Source organism: Oryctolagus cuniculus, chromosome 16, assembly GCF_964237555.1.
Source record: "Oryctolagus cuniculus chromosome 16, mOryCun1.1, whole genome shotgun sequence".
Taxonomy (NCBI): Eukaryota; Metazoa; Chordata; class Mammalia; order Lagomorpha; family Leporidae; genus Oryctolagus; species Oryctolagus cuniculus.
The window spans coordinates 2,435,402-2,457,387 of NC_091447.1; the positions used below are offsets into that span (position 1 = coordinate 2,435,402).

The 21,986-nt window shown below is 40.7% G+C and overlaps 1 protein-coding gene, 1 long non-coding RNA gene and 1 pseudogene across 7 annotated transcripts in view; 1 reads left to right on the forward strand and 2 right to left on the reverse strand.

The window, feature by feature from the left end:
* The window catches only part of LOC103352527 (uncharacterized), a 65,530-nt gene extending 55,627 nt beyond the window's left edge, over positions 1–9,903 (reverse strand). For 3 of the 5 annotated variants that reach the window (XM_070059550.1, XM_070059551.1, XM_051834382.2), the window contains exons 1-3: positions 4,230–4,423; positions 1,464–1,631; positions 99–254 (exon numbers count right to left, since the gene is read on the reverse strand). In XM_070059550.1, coding sequence (XP_069915651.1) covers positions 99–254; positions 1,464–1,631; positions 4,230–4,408 — 503 coding nt within the window. In that variant the 5' untranslated portion in view covers positions 4,409–4,423. Of the gene's footprint in view, positions 1–98; positions 255–1,463; positions 1,632–4,229; positions 4,424–5,042; positions 5,127–8,364; positions 8,483–9,622 lie in introns of those variants that run through there. The other 2 variants (XM_051834380.2, XM_070059552.1) reach the window with 2 other exon arrangements.
* On the forward strand, positions 4,230–14,863 carry LOC127487765 (uncharacterized). Of its 2 annotated transcripts, none has more exons than XR_011383027.1 (3): positions 4,230–4,947; positions 9,582–10,117; positions 14,471–14,863. It is a non-coding gene; the product is annotated as an uncharacterized lncRNA (long non-coding RNA). The 2 variants fall into 2 exon arrangements; XR_011383028.1 differs by having other exon boundaries at positions 9,582–9,859; positions 10,069–14,863.
* LOC108175499 (olfactory receptor 4D5-like) lies at positions 13,078–21,763 on the reverse strand (annotated as a pseudogene).
* Positions 21,764–21,986: the final 223 nt, after the last annotated feature.

The following is a 21,986-nucleotide window of genomic DNA, read 5'->3' on the forward strand; positions in this document are numbered from 1 at the left end:
GACAAAAATTTAATGCTTTTCCCATCTATCCTGGACAAGAGGTAGTCAACTGTGTGCTTCCATGTCAAAGTAAAACAAGATAGAGTTGTGGTACTTACGGGAAAGTGGCCACAAAATTTGACATTGGCCATCCCAGAAGGAATGATCTGTTTACTAAACAGGGTTTGCCTTTTCTGTGTGTATCATTTCCACATTCAGCTATCCACAGGTGGTTCACTGGTATTCTGTATTTTATGTCGAAAGACTTCTTACACCTAGGAAAGATAATCAAGCAAAGTCTCTGTTAGTTGGCTTCTTAACAAAATTCTCAACAACTGGGTTCCTGAGGAAACCCAGGTTCTCCCTGTTTCAGGACAACCGCCTCTCCTTCATATCTGTTTCCCTCAATGCACAGCACAGAGAAGCCTTCACCAAGAGTGTCCTCAGAAAAGGCTGGCCCAGGAAGACCTGGAACACACAGAACTGCAGGTAGCCAATAGCTACCAAAGGACTGCTCTTTCTCTGAATGCTGACTATGGGGCACGGACCATACTCTGTATATTAAAGATGCTACTTTTTGAGAGAGTCACTCTTATTATCTACATATTATATACTTCAAAAAGTACTTCAGAGGCCAAAGATTGAAAATGGCCTTTGTGAAGAAACAATTAAATCCTCTCCATTATTGCATACAAACTAAAATTCACTTACTGTACAAAGTGTATACATGTCACATTATCAAGTACTTGTTGAACTTGGTTACTAGATCACCCTAAAATGTCAGCAAGTTTCCCCAGAACCTGAAGGTGGGCTGAGGTCTAAGGGAACCTAAGTCACCCAGTTTCTTTCTCGGGATAGGTGGAACAATGTCACACTGATTTGGGGTGATTGATTTGACCAAATTAATTGAATCAAGGCATAACACAATGTTCCATTGGGAGAGTAAGGTGTTACAAAGAAGAAATAAGTTTGTTCATATGAGGGGGTTATTCCTTTACAAAATATATTATTTCTTAACAAAGAAGCTTATCATACTGGTAGTGACTGTGAATGTACCCAAAATTTACGATGGTAATGGCTGCAGTCAATTTTCTAAAAAATGTGATATAATCTTAGGTAAGATGGCAGCATTCAGCACTCAAAAGCACCTTATCAAACAACCTATGTTTTCTCTGTCTCAAAGGTCTGAGGTATATAAGCCAAATTCAAATACCTTTGACTACTTATCCTTTCTGATATTCACAATGGATGTACAAAGTAAATATTGTCTTTTAAAAACTGCCCCATTCTTGACTGTATTTTCTACAGTGGCACAACACAAATCAGGACCTCCATGTTATTTGTTGATTAAATGAAGAATCAAAATATTTTCAAAAGAAAAAGTAAAATCACTCTATTTGCTTATAGTAAGAGTTCATGAAAACATAATTTGTTAGTGATAATATATTTTATGAAAATCAGGACAGTATATAGTATATACATACCTGGAATCCGATATTAGTAAAACCAAGCCATACAAATATGCCAAATGCTTCTTTTTCCTCAAACCAGATTTTAAAGTCACAGGGCCATGGATCAGCATTTCATGATCGACACCTTCCAGCAATGTGATCTTCTCAATTTGGTTGTCAACCACAGGGGGCGAGCTGTCCCTTAGGTATACCAAACACCCAGAACAGACAGTCATGATCAAATGTATGACAGTTTATGCCAAATTTTAGTGGTTGTCCTGTGCTAAAAATTATAGTCTCAACTCCCCAAACAAAGCTCTACAGCTACAAGCCAAGTGAGGTTGTAGTTTTCAAAGCTATCAAAGAGAAGAGGACACTTAGGGAGCTGGATGGAGACCACAATCAAGGGCAGTGCCTGAGGGCAGGCCCTTAGAGGTGGGGGAAACAAGGCAGCAGCAGCTCAGATCAGAGACCATGGGGAAGGGGGAAGAAGGGCCCTAGGCTGAGAGTGTAACAAAAAGGGAGCAACCCACCACGTCTAATGCTGGGCAGACACTTTCTGAGGACTAACCACTGGATGTAGTAATGTAGAGGTTAAGGGTGACCCTGAACAAATGAGTTTGGAGAATTGAAGGGAGGAAGGTTGTTTGGAGGCCTGTGCTAGGCAGGGTGGCCACCCTAAAGATGCACATACCCTGACCCCTACAACCAATGAATGTGCCACTTGGCAAAAGAGGCTGTGCAGATGTAAGAATGTGAGCAATATTATAGGGAGATTAACCTTGTGAGCCGAAGTACTCACAGGAGCCCCCAAATTGGAGAAATGTCACATGGATTGAGTCAGGGAGATGCACAAAAGGGGCAGCCAAAGAGAACTGAAGGGTAAGAGAGAGGCTGAATCAATCACATGTGTAGGAGCCACATGTGAATGTGAGACAGGACACAGCCAGCTCCCAAGAGCAACCATCAACCATGAGCTGACAGCCAGTGGGAAAAGGGAAACCTCAGTACTGCATCCTCAAGGAACAGAATTCAGCCAAAGATCTGGATGAGCTCAGAAGCAGATCCTGGCCCAAAGTTGCCAGGAAGAAGGGCCACCTGCTCCCACCTTGACCAGGCCTAGAAGATCCTAATCAGAGGACCCAGAGAAGACCAAATAATCCTCTGACCTACAGGCTTGGAACAAGACATCCTTGTGCAATCTTAAGTCACCAAGTCTCTGATAATAGTTGTAGCTGCACTCAGGAAAAAAAATTTTTTTTGTTCTGCGGGACTGTGCTTTGCTGTAATAAGCACAAAACTATCTGAATGTAGATTTGAAGTCAGCAAGAAATGGAGACTAGAAGAAGTTTGAGGAAGCTGAGAAAAAAGATCTTGAAGACTCCTTGAGAAGAACCATGGACATTCAGGATTCTGCCACTGAAGGCTCAGAAGGTACTGAGAGACATTAACAAAATTAAAGTACCAATGTCTCTAGCTAGCCAAGTATCACTGGAACATATACAATAAGAAAATGTGTAATGTGGAAAAACAATATCAGTTTATAGTGTTAGATTGAAAGATAAAAGTAAAATATCAAAAGTAAAATTCTGTAAAGTTCTCCATAAACTTTGCTGCTGTTTCATTCTGATTGACAGCAACAGGTATGTCCATTGACAAAAGTTCCTGTCACATTTTTACTAGAAAATAAAATATTTTCTTAATATTTTAAAGCAATTTATCTCTTTATATTTATCTCCATTCAGTTACCTAGTAAACACTTATTCTACCTCAGTCACTATCTACATGCTATAAAGGCCACTTAGATATGACTTTTTACTTACCAAGTGCTTAAAAGGAGAAAACACTTTTTCTTAAACCTATTTAATTTACCCACCATAGGTAAAACAAATGACATGGAGATTTGGGAAAAGGTAATTATAACTGACTTTCATGTTAACATGAAAATTTGCATAATGATGGGTCTGTTAAATTGAATCCCATCTTACATAAATCAATATTCACATTTGGAGGAGAAAGTGCTAAATAATACCAAATGATAATAGAAAAATCCAAAAGTTTCTAAAAACCAGACCATGCTTAGATATCAGTTGAAAGAAAGAAAAAAGAAAGAAAAAAGAACAAAGGGAGGGAGGGAGGAAGGGAAGGGAGAGGAAGGGAAGGGAAGGAGGTAAGGGAGGGAGGGAGGTAAGAGGAAGGAAAGGGAGGGAGGAAGGTAGGACAGAGTGGGGAGGGAGGGGGAGGGAGAGAAAGAAGGGAGGGGGGAGGAAGGGAAGGAGGGGGAAGGGAAGGAATGGAGGGAGGGGGAGGAAGAGAGGGAAGGAGGAAGAAAGGAAATCAGAATGAAAGAAAACTAGAGTGAAAAGGGGGGAAGGGAAGGAAAGGAGGGAAGGAGGAGGAAGGCAGGGAAGAGAAAGGGAAGGGAGGGAGGGAGGGAGGAAAGGAAGGAGGGAGGGAGGGAGGGAGGGAGGGAGAGAGGGAGGAGGAAGAGAGGGAGGGAGGAAGAAAGGAAATCAGAGTGAAAGAAAGAAAACTAGAATGAAAACAAATGAAGCTCTATCATAAATAAGGCAGCCCTTTCAGAGACCTACAGAAAATTATCTCCCATGGAACCAATGTCTCCCTTAAGCATACAAATCTGCTCTCTTGAGCTCAAGGGCAATAATCTGAGAAGCGTGATCAGCTTTTCATTAAATCAGTGCTAAGGTTGCAAGTTCCTGTTTCAGGGGCCAGCAGAGAACAGTTCCTGGGACCCCCCAGTCCATTAGGATGATCAGCAACAGTAAAAGGAGGGCCTACCTGGCGCAGTGAACTTTTGAATGACGTCCAAAACGTTTGAAACGTTTTTTACGTGATGAAAACATCTTTTTCTCTTCAATTTTCAACACTAGAACACAGTCCGGTCTGCAGCAATCGCTAGAGCACTGTGGACTAATCCACAAAGACCAGATTCTGCAGTAGTCAGGACAGCCCACCATTATGATGTCACTACTCTGAGGCTCATGTCCTAACCAGGATTCTCACAGGCTGACACACTGCTTTCCTTGATTTAATCTAAGATCGTTGTTGATTCACACAGAGTTGTAACAAATAACATAGAGATAACAGCAAATTTTCATTCAGTTCTCCCAAAAAATACAGTACAATTGTACATTACTATAAAATTATATAATATTGTATATAGTAACATTATGCACAATACTAAAACAAATAGGTTTTTCTTTAAAAATTTATTTATATACTTGAAAAGCAGAGGGACAGACAGACAGAGCTCTTTCACCCTCTGGTTCACTCCCCAAATGGCTACCACACCTAAGGCTGTGCCAGGAGCTCTATCCTGGTTCCCCACATGAATAGTCATAGTCCAAGTACTCTGACCATAATTCTCTGTCTTTTCAGGTGCATTAATAGAAAACTGAATCAAAAGGAGAGCAGCAGGGACCCCAACCTGCACTCTGATATGTGTTGGCATCCCAAGCAGCAACTTAATCCCTGCGCCACAATGCCAACCCCAAAAGTAAGTATTATTATTATTTTTGTCTTGATTTGTTTGTCTCTTTAGAAGCATCTGAGGCTGGGTAATGTGTAAAAAAAAAAATGACACTTATTTACCTTAAAGTTGGGGAGGCTGAAATGCCAGGATCAGATGTCCCACTGATTTTGCCACCTTTCCTGGCTGGCATCTCCTTGCTGTTTCTTTACAAGGCAGGGAGAAAGAGGTGAGAGATTCAACATGGGAATTTGGAGGACACAATTCACACCATAGAAGTCTTTTTTCAGTTATTGCATTGAACACTGATGTTTCTACACTAAATGTCAAATAGCATATCAATGTGATGCTATGCCAGTAATACCAGTATTTAACCACATCACGCCACAACACAAAGCTATTTTCTTCATTCTATTTTTTCCTTAAAACTTTAAATGAGTGTTGAAATGGCAATATAGAAAAAGATTTTGTAGAGACGATCGCAGGAGCTTTGGGATCAAACTATGTGGTTTTGAATCTGTTTTCATTATTTACTACCTATGGGACACTGAGCAAAGCAGTTATTTGTTAAAGTCCCAGTGCCTATATTTGCGGAAATGATGGGCAGAGCTCCTCAGAGGGTGTCAGGACCATTATATGAGATCATACTACACAGGACTGAGGGCTGTACCTAACACAGTAATCCTGTAAACATCAGATATACTTCCTGGAGGCAGGAAGCCTTCACCTTGCAAACTAGCAAATGATATCATGGGTGTTCTTCCATGCCCAGAGAAGGGAGAAGGAACAGATGGTAAAATCAAATACATGGAACAATGATAAGGTGCCAAGCTCCTGGCCAGGTAGCTTACAGACACGATCTCACTAGCTCCACTTGACATAGTGAGCTAAGAATCTTAGATGTAGAGACTGATGCTTAGTGGAGGTAAATAACTGAGAGCCACATACTTAACCTTTTGTAGTCAGGATTGTTGGATTCCTGAGTTACACAGTGTTTCTGTAATCAAGCAATGCTTTCCCTCTGTGGAGGAGGGAAAAACACTCATCTATGTGACATCACATCCTGTCCAGGGAGGTTGCAGACTCATGTACCTGGCATGTATTTGAGGCTTCCTCACTCTCTGTATCTAGATATGGTGCTCATTCAAACTCACTCTCTTCTTTCACGGCTGGTTCTGAACATTTTAACCTCTGTGGGCAGCTTGTTGCCAACTCTCAGACAGCAAGTTGGCATCAGCTATCAGAGCTGGCAGGGGACACTTGTTAATTTAAGCATTTAGACCCACCTTCATGACAATGGCCAGGCTGCCCATGGTGGCCAGTTTTAACAGCCCTTTCTGAGGATGGCAGTGGGGTCCAATATGCTAAGCCCCTGCATGCAACACCATCATCCCATTTGGGAGTGCCAGTTTCACTTCTAGTTGCTCTTCCTCTGATCCAGCTCCCTGCTGTGTCTGGGAAAGCAACAAAGGTGGTGCAAGTACTTGGGCCCCTGCCACCCACATGGGTGACTTGGATGGAGTTCCTGACTTCTGGCTTCAGCCTGGCCCAGTTTCAGTCACTGCAGCCACTGGGCAGTGAACCAGCAGAAGGAAGAGTTCTCTCTCCTTCTGTCTCTCCCTCTTTCTGTCTGTCACTCTACCTGTGAAACAAACAACAAAAACACTTTCCACTTCGTGCTCAACCTGATCTTCATCCTGAGTCACTGCTACTGTGAGTTTTCCCTTCTCAATCTGCTACTCTGAATCTCTCATATTTGCTCCACCAAGTGACGCAATCCCACATCCTGACAGAAAGCACTTGTCTATGTGCCCTTTTCTGCCCTCTGCCGAACATGACTGGAAGTCAGATTCAGCCTTTCAGGATGAAGACTGCATTCAGTGATATGAGTGGAACCCTGAATGCCAGATAAGAATGTGCCATAACACTAAGTAAATAAATAAAATTTTGAGACAATATTTGAAAAATTTAAAACAACTGTAAGATATGTGATGTACAAAATATTTATGTTGGGGATGGTGTTGTGGTGCAGTGAGTTAAGCTGCCTCTGCAACACCATCATCCAATATGAGAGCCAGTTTGAGCCCCAGCTGCTCCACTTCCAATCCACCTCCCTTCTAATGCTCCTGGGAAAGCAGCAGGTGATGGCCCAAGTCCTTGGGTTCTTGCATCCATGTGGGAAACCCATATGGAGTTCCAAGCTCCTGGCTTCAGCCTGGCCAAGCCCCTGGTGTTGCAGCTATTTGAGGAATAAAGTAAGGATTCTCTCTCTCTCTCCCCTCCCTTTCTTTTTCTCTCCCCCCCCATTCTGTGTGTATATATGTGTGTGTTTGTAAATCTGCCTTTCAAATAAATACATAATTTTTTAAAAAAATCTAAATGCACCTTAAATAGGTACATAGGCACTGTCATCTTTTCATTAAAGGGAGAGTTCTAACACCACAGAAGAAAACTGTGGTACTAATATTACAAATTCTTTGCCATGATTCATAGAGATGAAGGGGAAAAAAACAACTCAGCTGAAAAACAGGATAACACAAGAGGCAAAGGGAGAAAGTTCAAGGAAAACAGATGTAGCAGTTAACTCCTGAAGAAAATAGATACCTAAAAGAAAAGAAGAAAAATTGATATTTAAAAAAGTTAACACTTCCAGACTCAAGAAGGGAAAGAATGAGTGACTAAGAATTAAGAACAATCAGCAACATTTAATGTTTTATGCTTATGATCATAGAAATTAAACACACCAATAGCCAAATGAGTAATTTCTTGAGGGCTTGAAGGCTAAGCTTAAGGAATCCCATTTGATCTAACACTTGACAAATGTATTTTCCTCAACAGGTAAACCCATGATAAGTGGTCCATGAGTATGGGGAAATTTAGTAATTGAAATAATGTAAATGCTATTTCAGTTTGCCCAGACAGCATACAAATAAAACATGACAGACAATAATAACTCTGATTGAGAGTAAAAGCAATAGAAGTATGTATCTAAAAATAATACAACATAAATGTTAAAGTAGTAGAGAGATATGGCAGGTAATGTCACACAAATATGTTTACTAAAACAGACAACAAAATATACAATTTCAACATATTCTTTAAAATTGTAAAGATAACCACCAGAAGACCCAAACAATATGACTCGGAAGTCATAGGTGTAGGTAGACATGGAAATGGTGGAAATGTGGCCAAACTATTCTTTCAGTAGATTCCTTATACTATAGTTTTCTGAATTTGTTTCCCAAAGTCTTGTGCTAGAAACTCAACCCCCAGTGCAGCAGTGTTGGGAGATAAGGTCCATTGGGAAGTATTGTCATCATGAAGCTTCTGCCCTCATGAATGGATTAATGTCCTTTACTCAGGAGTGGGTTCATTATCCAAGGAATTGGTTTGAAAGGAAAGTGAGTTAGGAAGGCCAGTACTGTGACACAGTGCTTCACTTACTGCTTGTGATGCTGACATTCCATATTTGGAGTGGTGGTTTGAGTCACAGCTGCTTCACTTTCACTCCAACTCCTTGCGCCTGAGAAGTCATCAGATCATGGCTGAAGTACTTGGTCCCCTGCCAACCACATGGAGAATCAGAATGGAGTTCTTGGCTCCAGGATTTAGTGTGGCCCACACCTTGCTGTTGTGGCCATTTTGGCAGTGAACCAGGAGATGAAAGCTCTTTCTCTGTCCCTCTGCCTTTAAAATAAATTAATAAATCTTTTTTAAAGAGTGGAGCAGGCCTCTTGCTGTCTCTCACAAGTTCCTTTGTGCTCTTTTGCCCTTCTATTTGTTGTCATGTTATGACACAGCAAGAAGGCCTTCATCAGATCTGGTCTCACACAGGACCATGAGCCAAATCAACTTCCAGTGTTTATAAATTACACAGTGTGTAGTGTTCTGTGCAGATCACAAAACTCACTAAGGCACTAACTGCATTGAAATCCAAGAAGTGGCAGTATTATCATACGATTAAAAAAAATACAATAACCACCAACACAACAGAAGAGGCTTTAAAATAGGGAGATAGATTAGAAGTGGGAAGTGTGGGAAAAAAGCCAGGTAGAGAATTTACTTTTTGTTGTTTGATGTTTTGTATGTGTCTATATATTCACTTTATCCTATAAAAGTTAAAATGAGAACAAAAAAATGCAAAGCTTGCTGCACCTGCTGCTCTTGGCTCTACCCTCACTTGCAACACTCCCCCACTGGCAGCCATTCTTCCTAGATTCATGATCAGATTCTAAGAGGAAGTAAAAGAGAATAATAAAAGACAATTATGCTCCAATGTGTGGGCTACCTGGGGTCTTTTTACCTAGTTCTCAAGATCTCTCTTTTTAATGGACCAACCTTTTGAACTAACTTTTGACTAACCCATGGCATCTAGAATCTCATTAATGTTTTGCAGAGCAATGGAATTATTCTGTTATTTCTTGACAAGAGTTAACATTGATTCATTGATCATTCCTGTGTCCTTGTAGGTTTTTTTAAATTATTGATTAGCATCAGTTACTTGCCAGTTGAGACCTATTTGATCTCTCTAGGCAAGAATGACAAGGCTGTGGCAGGGTGATGAAATTACTAGAACTGAATAAACAGAAAATCATCTATTAAGTTACAACAGTGCTGAGGGAGAAGGATGGCAGTCGGTATTCTATTCCTCCTATTTTCAGAGAGAAGAGTGAATTTTACTTCACTCCTGATGAGAACATACCTGGAGAAATTTCAGAAGTTTTCACTAGACGTATCCCAACTTGCACTGAGGTGCTGAAAGCATTTGACACTAGAAATGAGGACATGAAAATACAAGAAAGAATAATGTCTCCGGTGCTCACTGACAAAAACAGTGACGTACATGAGGAGTTTCCCAGAAGCACCAACAATGCCACCAAAAACAACACACACATGGAAACTCACACACATGGGTTTGTGGGAGCACAATTGCTAACAGGTAATTTGGGGTCAGGAAATAGACTCACCAGCTGTGCACTCCATTTTTCTTTTTTAATGTATATAAATGGAACAGATTTCATGCATTTCATATGGTTTTAACATAATGATACTTCTCACCCTCTCTCCCTTGCTCTCTCCCACCCTCCTCCTTCCTTCCTTATGGCTGTGTACTCTTGCACTGGTGTGATGGACTGGTCTTGCATGCAGCTGGGACCCAGATGTGCCCTGGTCTTTGCCAGCTACAATACAGATACCTGTAAGTTGTATACTATTCCCTTTGCTTCACCAAGAGTCATTTCCATGATTTTATTTGTGACAACTTTTGCAGCAGAATTGTAGTTTCCTTTCTGACTACTAATCTCTTGGAGAGCTGAACAAAAGTAGGGATTTGAATTGAGTTAATTTCAAATGAACCACAGAAGCCATGTCCATCCCTGTGAAAGACAACCCAGGATACAGAGGCAGTTATCCAAGGAAGACTGCCTGAGATTGAACACTTGTATGAAATAGGAACAAAGGAATTGAAAATTCTACATCTGTTGATTTTTCATGTGTGGAGGAAAAAGTGGAACATTTTTATGTTATCTGTCCAGTCTTTGCAATTGCTTCAGGGATTCTGGGGTGCTATTTTAGACAACATAACTGAACTTAATTAGCAAAAAGTACTAGAATAGGGAATGGATTCTCAGTTTAGAATGCTCACCAGCAGTATAAGAGGGACTTAACAGCAGAAAGATGCAGGGCTTAGACATGGAGAAGGCAATAGTCCTAGGAGCATGCAGACTTCTCACAGGGATGAACAGCCTACTCTGGCTCACCTCTGATTACTTGTGGAGTCCTGTGTGTGGTGGTATTTCTTCCCAATCCTCCTCCATGATTTTTCTATATCAGCCTATCACCATTGAATCCTGATGTATTAAGATAATTCATGGTGTACTTTTGAAATCTTTTGCTTACAGCAATTGGCCAAAATACTTTAGGTATACATCTTTCTGAATACAGATGGACACTTATCTGTTTATCTAAGTATCAATGATTAGAAAAAATGTCTTAAATTCACTGTCTGGAGGCTACCTCAAATCCCCTTAAACAAGGACAGCTTCTCTCTGTGCTGAGAGAACAAACAGGCAAACGCAGGGAGGGAAATGTTATGCTCCACTATTCGAGTTTGCATTCCAATCCTGATATCAGAAAATGGTACTGGAGCCTTCTTTCTCCACATTCGTTCTCACTATCTCAAGCAGCAAAGGAATCTTTCCAAAACAGCATGTGGCCCAAGTCTCCTACTTCCCCACCAACCCAACCTGTATTCACTCAAAAGCTAACTGAACAGGTGTGAGCACCTCACTGGCACCTGGCACAGAAGATGTTCCATACCCATGAAGCTCCTTTCCAGATCTGGAGGCTCTATAATCACAGCCTGTTTTACAGAGCTATGCTGACTATTAATCATTGCAAATATACAATCCAAAAGCTGTTTTGTAGAAATATTTTGGCCATCACAGAATCAACATATCTTCAAAACAACTACTTTGTATACTTGGAAGGTGAGTCTGCCCTTTCTGAAAGTAAATTCATACCCATGACCCAAGGCATCCACTAATATAGGTCTATGTCTAGACAGTTTTCAAAGATGTTCAAGATATTTCCTTTGCATCAAAATGGAGTAGATGGGGTTCATTTTATATTTAGAGGCCTTTTGGTGCACAGATAAAATTCCAAGATCATAAAGATTTTGTGGGAAGTTGTTTGGCTCAGTGGTTAGGATGCCAGTATCCCACACAGGAGTCCTGGGATTTGAGACCCAGCTCCATTCTTGATTCCAATCTACTGCTAATGTGCACCATGGGAGGCAAATAATGGTTCAAATACTTGGGTTTCTTCCATCCATGTGGGATACTTACACTGAGTTCCTAGCTCCTGACTTCAGCTTCACCCAGCCCTGGCTGCTGAAGACATTTGGGGAATGAACCAATAGATGAGAGATCATGTTACCCATTTGTCCCTGTCCTCCTGTCTCTCTACCTTTCTAATTGATAAAATAAAAGGCTCTTAAATTTTAAAGATTTTGGTCTGCTCTAAGTCTGTTTGTGAAAACTTGCCAGGGCTAGTGCTATGGCATAGTAGGCTATGCCTCCACTTGCTGTGCCAGTATCCCATATGGGTGCCAGTTCATATCCTAGCTGTTCCTCTTCTGATCCAGCTCTCTGCTATGGCCTAGAAAAATAGTGGAAAATGGCCCAAGTGCTTGGGCCCCTGCACCCACATGGGAGAACCCTAAGAAGCTCCCAGCTCCTGGCTTTGGATCAGTCCAGCTCTAGCCTTTGCAGCAACTTGGGGAATGAACCAATGGATGAAAGAGTTTTCCCTTTGTCTCTCCCACTCTCTGTTTATATCTCTACCTCCCAAATAAATAAATAAAATCTTTTTTTTTAAAAAAGAAAACATGTTTGCCTAGAAAATGATGCAAATAAACACAGTTGAAGTAGACTCTACAAATAAATAATTATATTGCCTTTCTCTCCTATAAAATATGTCAGATGGTAGCAGAGAATAACAAGGAATGAATTAACACAAAACAACTAAAGTTATTAGAGTGTCGGCTCTGACGTTTTTCTCCCAACCCCTTTTTTTTGGACAGGCAGAGTTAAGACAGTGAGAGAGAGAGAGACAGAGAGAAAAGTCTTCCTTTTCCGTTGGTTCACCCCCCAAATGGCCACCACGGCTGGTGTGCTGTGGCCAGCGTGCTGTGCCAATCTGAAGCCAGGAGCCAGGTGCTTCCTCCTGGTCTCCCATGAGGGTGCAGGGCCCAAGCACTTGGGCCATCCTCCACTGCCTTCCCAGGCCACAGCAGAGAGCTGGACTGGAAGAGGAGGAACCGGGACAGAATCCAGCACCCCAACCAGGAATAGAACCTGGTGTGCCGGTGCTGCAGGTGGAGGATTAGCCAAGTGAGCCACAGTTCCGACCTCCCAACCCATTTTTAAATGGTCTGGTTTCTGGGCTACAAGCTTTTTGCCAGACCAGAACAGAATTGAAACTAATAGATGAAGTAGCCAAACTGAATACTGTTGGCTTTCAAAGACATAACCCATTTAGGATGGAAAGATCTCTAAAGATCTGATTTTTAGAAAATATAAATAACATTTGAAATAGAGGGGGCAGTTTTTATTCTATATTTATTACAACATAAATTTAGATTATAGTCACCGAGCACAATAACTTGAAATATATTTCATACATTAATAAACTTGAACAATACATTATTATTTGCAAGTCAAGCCAAAAAGAAATTCCTCCAATTTTCTCTGTAATGGAAGTTGGGGAGGGGAGTCATGGATGGGCTTTCTTGACTGAAGACAGAAGCAATAGTCCATCTCAACTTTAAACAAAAGCACAACTGATATGCCCATGGAGCCCACAATTCAATGTCTCACAACAGCATGAAATTCAGTGAAATAATTCACACAAAAGACATAGCAAACCAAAGACACTTCGTGATTTAATCTGATGCATTAATATGTTTGAGCCCTGAAATCCCCATGTGAACTTCTAACCATAAAAGTTGAATATTAGTCTTACAATCTGAAGACATTCAGCTCAATTTGAACATTACAGCATTAGTCACATCTGGTGGAAAATGTAGGAGTTACAATGGAATATTATCTAGCTAGTCTGATCTTCCATGTACAGTAATTTTAAGAAAAATTTACTATTAACACAGAAAAATAAGTAACAGAAAACCATCAAAAAACTGACACGTTATGAATGCCAATGAGGTTTTAACATATAGTTTAAAATACATAGCAGGGGACTGGCATTGAGGTGCAGCAGGTTAAGCTACCACTTGTGGCCCTAGCCAGGAAATGCAGAGGAATGCAAATGTATGCATACATCTGTATCCCTTCCTGTATCTGTCACATACACAAGCACACATCTGCATGATTACATACACACACACACACACACACACACACACACAAATACAAACAAAAGGAACACTTTTCCAAAGCTTCTAAAAACCATGATTCAGGGCCAACACTGTAGCACAGCAGGTTAAGATGCAGTCTGCAGCACTGGCATCCTTGGATGGGTGCCAATTTGAGTCCCTGCTGCCCCACTTCTGATCCCTGCTAATGTGCCTAGGGAAGCAGTGAAGAATGGCCCAAATGCTTGGGCCCCTGCAGGCATGGGGGAGAACCAGAAGTTCCTGGCTCCTGACTTTGGCCCAGGCCAGCCCCGGCCATTGTAATCATTTGGAGAGTGAACCAGAGGATAGAAGCTCGCTCGCTCGCTCTCTCTCTCTCTCCCAACTCTCTTCTCTGTGTAATTCTGCTTATAAATAGAATAAATCTTTAAAAAAACACATATTCATATTTCTAAATCTAACCATTCCACGGGTTTATTCTAACCTACCCTTTTCTTTAATTCCTCTCTCTAAAAGTAGGAAATCTATCATTATCCATTATGTTTTTTACTTTTTGCTTAATCCTAGCATAACCTCAGAGTAGTTTCCAAATTTCTAACCCATAATTCTATGAAAAGTACATTTACTCCCTAGAGTACAATAAATGTGTAGTACAATAAATGTGTTTTTGTCTTGATTTAGAGTGTACAGGGACAAATGCCATCTCCCAAAGTCACTCAGGTGAGTTCTTCACTTCCTCGTCTAATTCATTTGTGACAAATCGGGGTGTTCTGTTTGTATTCCATCTTGCACTTCCACTTTGCATAGTTCATTTTATAAGTGAGTTGGGGTGTTTTCTTTAACCTTGTGACATATCAACATGATTCTAAAAGTCAGAACCATGCAAAACCCTATGCAGAAATCTACTCAGAGAGGCACTTCTTCTCTCTCATTCCTTCTACTCTTGTCTCATTCTCTCATCATTCCACTCTTCCACGTCCACTGCCTATAGGTAACCAATCTCACTGGTTTATATGTTATCTTTGGTTTTCTTTTGTGAGAATTTTGCCAACATGTATATTTTCTAATTTTTCATCCTTGTTCACATGTAAGGTACTATGTTATAGAATCTCCTTTACATTCTTCTTTTCCCTTATTTATACATGCTGGAAAGAATTCAGAGTATATAGAGATTATATGGTTAACATTATATTCTAACATTATATTATATGGTTAATGGTTAACATTTCCCCTATTTGAGAATTGTTTAATAAGTTTGTATAAAGGGAGCAAATTTCATATATACAGTTTTTTGTTTTTTGACAGGCAGTGTGGATAGTGAGAGAGAGAGACAGAGAGAAAGGTCTTCCTTTGCCATTGGTTCACCCTCCAACGGCCGCTATGGCCGGCGCACTGCGCTGATCCGAAGGCAGAAGCCAGGTGCTTCTCCTGGTCTCCCATGGGGTGTAGGGCCCAAGCACTTGGGCCATCCTCCACTGCCTTCCCGGGCCACAGCAGAGAGCTGGCCTGGAAGAGGGGCAACCGGGAAAAGAATCCGGCGCCGCGACCGGGACTAGAACCTGGTGTGCCGGCACTGCTAGGTGGAGGATTAGCCTATTGAGCCGTGGCGCCGGCTCATATATACAGTTTTAAGAGTATAATGTTACTTCCAATCCTACCCTCCCTCCTTCCTTAATCCCACTTTTCTTCTACTTTCCTTTCTTATTTTTCTTTTAATTTTTACAATGCCATGCTTTCGATTGACTTTATAATCACAGACTTAACCCTCCAATAAATAAAGAATCCAACAAGTAGTTAGTAGAAAAACTGCTGTTCCTCAAGAGTATAGATGAGGGCTATAAACAATAATCAAGTCTCAAAATGTCAATTTCACTCATATATATTACATTTTCTGTCTTCTCTGTGTTACTTATCACAAATCAGGGAAAACATGATATTTGTTTTGAAGGGACTGCCTTATTTATATTTTTCTAAATCTTGCAATTAGAAATAGCACTTCAGTGAATGAATTTGTACATACGTATTTTCCCATGTTGGAGGTTGTCTTCATGGTAAACTCATATAAGTGGAATTACTGAGTCTAAAGATCAGAGCACAGGAACTTTCTTAGGTGTTGCCAAATGTGTCCCCAAAAGGATTATAACAAGTTTCATCCCCCCCTCCATAGTATTTCTACTGATCTATCTGTAGAATATTTTGGAATGCTGCCAAATTTTCTAATCTGAGTCTAGGAAACCGAGCCCAAAAGTTTCTTTCCTCTAGATTTTTCTGTGCACCCACAGATGTGAGTGAATTCCTCCATCACTGAGTTCCTCAATATCTGTCAAAGTGCTTGGCCTGGAGGAGGTGATACTCCTTACCACCTGTGAGGCAGAGACTCTGTAAGCCGTGGAGCACAGTCAGTCCAGTTTCCTAGGAAGGCTTGAATGCATCCATTCCATACAAGATATACAACACTGTCTCTTCATGGTGGGCTTCTGATGTCTGATTTAGTAAGGGTAGTTTCCAAATATGATATCCCAGGTAGGGTCTCGGTTACACAAATAGCACATCCACTTATATCCTGATTAAAAAAAAAAAAAAAAAAAAAAACTGCCATGAAGGATACAGCTACTTTGTGAAAGTATGGATCTCGAAATCCTGAGGGGTCAGTGATGCCATATTTCTAACAAATAAATATAATTCACTCTTTGTAATGAACACTTGTTTCGCTTGGTGTTGGCTCTGCAGTTTGCTGTCTCAAATGTGTCTGATCCTGGACATAAACAAGTCTTGGCAATCCTGTGTTACTCCTCTCACAAAGCCTGACAGTTCTAATCCCGTGTCCACCCTTCCATTTCTAGAGGCGTCAATACCGAGAGTCCCTGATTCAGAACTTTTCATGATGCTCTGAATCTGGTCATTTCCAATTTTTTTAAAAGAATTCATGTGTGGTGTCTGTCTCCTATTGGAAATTTTAAGGAAGCATGAGAGGACATGACAATCATATGTGGATGATAAGGCCAAATGCCTGTGGTCATTTTAACAGTGAGAGAACCACATTCCAGTTTGGGTAGTGAACTATGCTAGCAATTCTTTGTTTTCCCCTTATAACTAAACTCACAAGATCAGGCTGATGTGGCCAAAATTGTAATTGCTTTCCTTGCTCCCCTTGAGATTTGTTTCTTATAATCATTATAAACTAAGCCGAATAAAACTTATTTTGTGCACAACTTTGATACTTTCTGCCCTTGCAAGCTTTCTTTCTCATCGTCCCCTTTAATTTTCTGGATAATCATACTCTTGGCTTTCAGACAAAACTATTCCCTTTTCCCAGTGAAAAAACACATTCCAATACTTTGCACTCACCTTCAGTCTTTCTGAAATCACTGCTCCCAGGACAGCTTTAATACTCATCTCTAACCAAATATCTAACTTCCCTCTCACAAACAAAACCGAGAGGTAAGGAATCAGCACACATTAAAATAACCACATACTGTTACCATAATACCATTACCAAAATAACCACGTACCATTTTTGTACCTTGTTAAAGTGCAAAAATGAACATGTCCAGCAATACAATTAAAAGGAATGGAATCTCATAATATGAAAACAGTAAGCAAAAACTGCTCACCAAAATTTCAGTATTATATCTTGCATAGAAATAATCCATAAATTAATCTAATTTAGTGTTATTCTGGGGTCTTAAAGTCAAATAACACTATGTAAGTTATGTTTAAGCAGACATACATCTTAACATAGTCACTACAATTATAAAAGGTTTTTCAAAATTATATTTCAAATTAGCTTAACACAATTTTATAATTTTATATTTTTCATAATCTTGAATAATATTTTCATGTATTGTCAGCCTACTTGACCAGTAGACTGGTATGAAAAATTTAAACAATTCATACTATCTGGATGCTTCAAGAGAAGCCTAAATCTTATTTTTAAATTGTGTGTTTGTATTTACAATTTACAATACCTGGGGAAATCCTTGTAAGAGTTCATAAACTGGAAGCCGGTGCTGTGGTGTAGCAGGGAAAGCCACCACCTGCAGTGTCAGCATCCCATATGGGTGCCAGTTTGAGTCACAGCTGCTCTACTTGCAATCAGCTCCCTGCTATGGCCTGGGAAATCAGTGGAAGATGGCCCAAGTCTTTGGGCCCCTGCACCTGCATGGGAAGAGCAGAGAGATGGAGACACAGAGAGACGTCTTCCATCAACTGGTTTACTCCCCAGATGGCCACAACAGCCAGTGCTGCACCGATCCAAAGCCAGGAGCCAGGAGATATTAAACTTCGCATGTATTTTTTAGTTCATACACAACTATATTTTCAGTTTCTACGAGTCCAATACACACACACACACACACACACACATCAGGTATTAAACTTCATATTAATGATTTCATACATAACCTATGTTTTTAGTGTATAAACTAAAACATACTGCTCTGTTGGCATTCCACATAGGAGGGCTAGTTCATCTCTCTGTTGATGTGCCTGGGAATGCAGCAGAGGATGGCCCAAGTACCTGAATCCCTGCCACCCATGAGGAGACACAAATAGAGTTCCTAGCTCCTACCCTCGGCCTGGCCCAGCCCTTGCAGTTGCAGCCTTCAAAGCAGTCAAGTGTAGCTCTAAACAGAATATAAGATAGCTGAATTTAAAAGACAGAGTTCCTAGGCAATCCCACATACAAATCTTCTAAGCATCAGTCTCCTCAAGAACACTCCCCCTTGACTCTATCCCACCTTTCCCAATTCCTCATTATTTATGTGTTCAGTTCTCTGTGAATCTTCTACTCTATCCCTCTTATTCCAATAAGTAGACTTCCTGACTCTCTCAACAACACTTGGTCTGGCCCAACTGAACACGCCAACCCTATCCATGATGTCACTCTAAACTGACATAAACTGACAAAGACATGTTAAACCCTAGAAGCAAGAGCAAGTTTTTTTATATCATCTGTAATTTTTTATATCATCTGTAATTTGAGTTCCAAACTTACATTCACCTGAGTTGCATTATGGGGCTTAAGTAGATCATTTAATGTATGAAACTTACAAATGACTTATTCCAAAATGAGGATGATACATGCCTGATAAAAATGATACAATTAAAGTAAATAGTAAGTATAAAATAATTGGCACAATGCCTGAAACATAGTAAGCTCTTACCAAATGCTATTTATATAATCGTGACAATGAAGGTGGTGCTCACAATAATGATAGCAACAATGGTAATCATTAAGAAACTGACAGAAAGAAGTCATTAGCACAATGTAATTTTCTTTTTCTTTACAACAAACATTCAATCAGTGACCTACACTTATTTTAACATTTGGATCCCTCCTATTTCTGGGAAATTTAAAAAATGTGTTGAGCTCTGTCCAAGAAGTGATATCAGAAAAGAAACCCTAAGTTTACCACCTTTATGCATTCTGCAGTTGGAACTTTCTCAGCTTGGCCAACAGAATACTCACCTGGGAAGATGCTCTGTGAGCCAAAGACTACTTTTATACAGCACTCAGAACTTTTTCTCCAGCAGGCACTTGGGAGCAGTTCTAGACACTCGTCCCACATTCCAGCTTGGGGTCAATGCCCTGGGGGACTGAGAAAGTCCTTCTGCCTCCTCCACAGCTTCTTCATGGCCATGATCATTTCCTTGTTTCTCAGGGTGTAGATGGCAGGATTCAGCATGGGAATAACCATTGTATACAGCAGAGACAGCTTTGTCCATGAAGAATGTCTGAAAAGGCCTTGCACAAATGTATATGCAAGGTACAAAGATTAAGGTGACCATGGCAATGTGAGAGGCACAAGTTGACAGCACCTTGCTACAACCCTCCCGTGAGTGGCTTCAGAGCATGACCAGCAGTGCTGTGTAGGATCCCAGCATCACCAGGAAACACATCAGGGTGACCAAGCCATTGTTAGATACCATTAGAAGCTCTAAGATGAAAGTATCCATGCAGGCCAATTTGATCAACTGAGGCACATCACAATAAAAGTTGTCCAGCTTGTCAGGCCCACAGAATGGCAGCTGTCAATGGCTGTCAATACAACCTGTACAATGGAGTGGATGAAGCCTCCCACCCAGGAGGCTGCCGGAGCCCACAGACTGCCTGATTCATAATGAATGGGTAGCACAGTGTTTGGGAAATGGCAACATAGCGGTCATATGCCATGACTGTCAGCAGGAAGATCTTGATGCTGCCAGTGAAGTGGACAAAAAAGAGATAAGTCAGGCAGGCACCAAAGGAAATGCTGGGGCTGCCCAAGAGCAAGTCAACCAGCATCTTGGGTGCCGTGATGGAAGAGTAGCAAAAGTCCAGGAAAGAAAGATTACCTAAGAGAAAATACATGGTTGTGTGCAGATGTGGGTCAGAGGTCATGATGGCCACAATAAGGAGCTTTCCAGTTAGAGTCACAAGATATACAGCACAGAAGACAATGAAGAAGCACCACAGCTCCTATACCTGAGAGAGCCCCAGGAGGACAAATGCTGTGACCTGTGAATGATTTGCGGGATTCATCAGCTGGCTGTGACCAGTAAAATGCATCTGGTAAGGAAAAAACACACATTCATCAGAGGATCTGCAAAGTGCCCTGACACAATCTCCTCCAGTCTCCACTATTTCATTTACCACAAGCAGGGGGTTAAAAGCAGTTCTACAGGACACCAAGCAGCTGAACATCATATGTTGATGTAATGAAACTCAAGGGCATAAAGCTCAGGACTGTGTTGGTGCTATTTTTGATTTTTGAAAATAAAAAGTGATCAACCCTCAAAAACTGAGATGTAAGGTATAAAGGAAAATCTCTAAACTGAAAAGGAACTTGAATTATGTCATTAGCTAGTTGTGTCATTGGTAAGAACCCTCTGAAGTTCTCTGTGCCTCACTTCTCTCATCTATGATAGATTAACCAAAATACCCGCAGAGTCTTCTATAGTTTAATGTCTTATAGTATATGTGGCCTTGATTTAGAAAACCTGATGAAACTCCACATGCCAGGCATGTAGAGAGGTCCCCTGACATAGTTCTCATTTATATCTTCAAATAAAAAACATCTGAAAGATACCCATAATATCCATGGATAAATACCATGGCCTTCTGAGAGAGCTCTACCTAGGATGTATATTATCAGTCCTAGAAGGATGCTTCTCAGCCTTTTGGCTAAGCTCAAGCTGACATTATGGGAAAGAGAGAAAAATAGAAAACATGGTTTACCCTTTTCAAGGATAGTAAAAAATAACTCTTTCCACTAAATTAAATAAGAAAAAATGAAAGAAAAAGCTTCCTGTCTTGTGGCTCTGAGAAACTCAGAGAAACCAGTCTGTCAAGAAATACAGGGAAGGGTAACTACAATACTTACCCACCTCTGAAGAGTTTGAGTATCTTTGTTAGTTTCAGGAACAATATCCAGACTACTCTCCCAGTCAGGTGAAGAACAATAAAGGAGACTATAAAGATCAATCAAAATTTAAAAACTCATCATCTAAATGCAGAACAACCTCAACATTTCAAAATACTGAAAAGAAAGGTTTTTAAAATGTATTTCAGTATTTTAAAAAGGTGTTAGGAAATCTGACAAAATGAACTCTGGAACACATCTCTTCACATTCTTTAATAGAAATGTTAACTATCATTTGAATTTAATTTTAAATAGATATTTTAATAATGTGTTTCTTTCTTTTCTCTATATTTACTCACTAAGCATTTGCTAAGCACCTTCTCCCTTACTGGGCACTATGTTCGCCACAAAGGATTTAAAGAGAACTAGAGCATAAGTTACTTAGGGTAACTCCAGCTGTGTAACACTCTGCAGAGGGCCTTCCCCTCCTGACCTCTGCCCATGTCTTTAGTTTTATCATTCTGCACAGCACATAGCATCTCTCACACAAATGACGTGATGTGGAAGACACCAAACAATTCAAAGTTCTCAAAACCTGTCAAGCTGTGGGGTGAGGGGTGGGGACGGGGCAGGGTGGGGTTATGCAGCATTGCAGGGAAGTGGGTTAAGCCATGGCCTGAGATGCCAACAACCCATATGGATTCAGGTTCTTATCACAGTTGCTCCACTGCTGACCCAGCTCCTCACTAATGCACCTGAGAAAGCAGAGGAAGATGGTCTAAGTCCTTGGGCCCCTGCACCCACGTGGGGCACCCAAAAGGCGCTGCTGGCTCCCAGCTTCTACCTAGCACAGC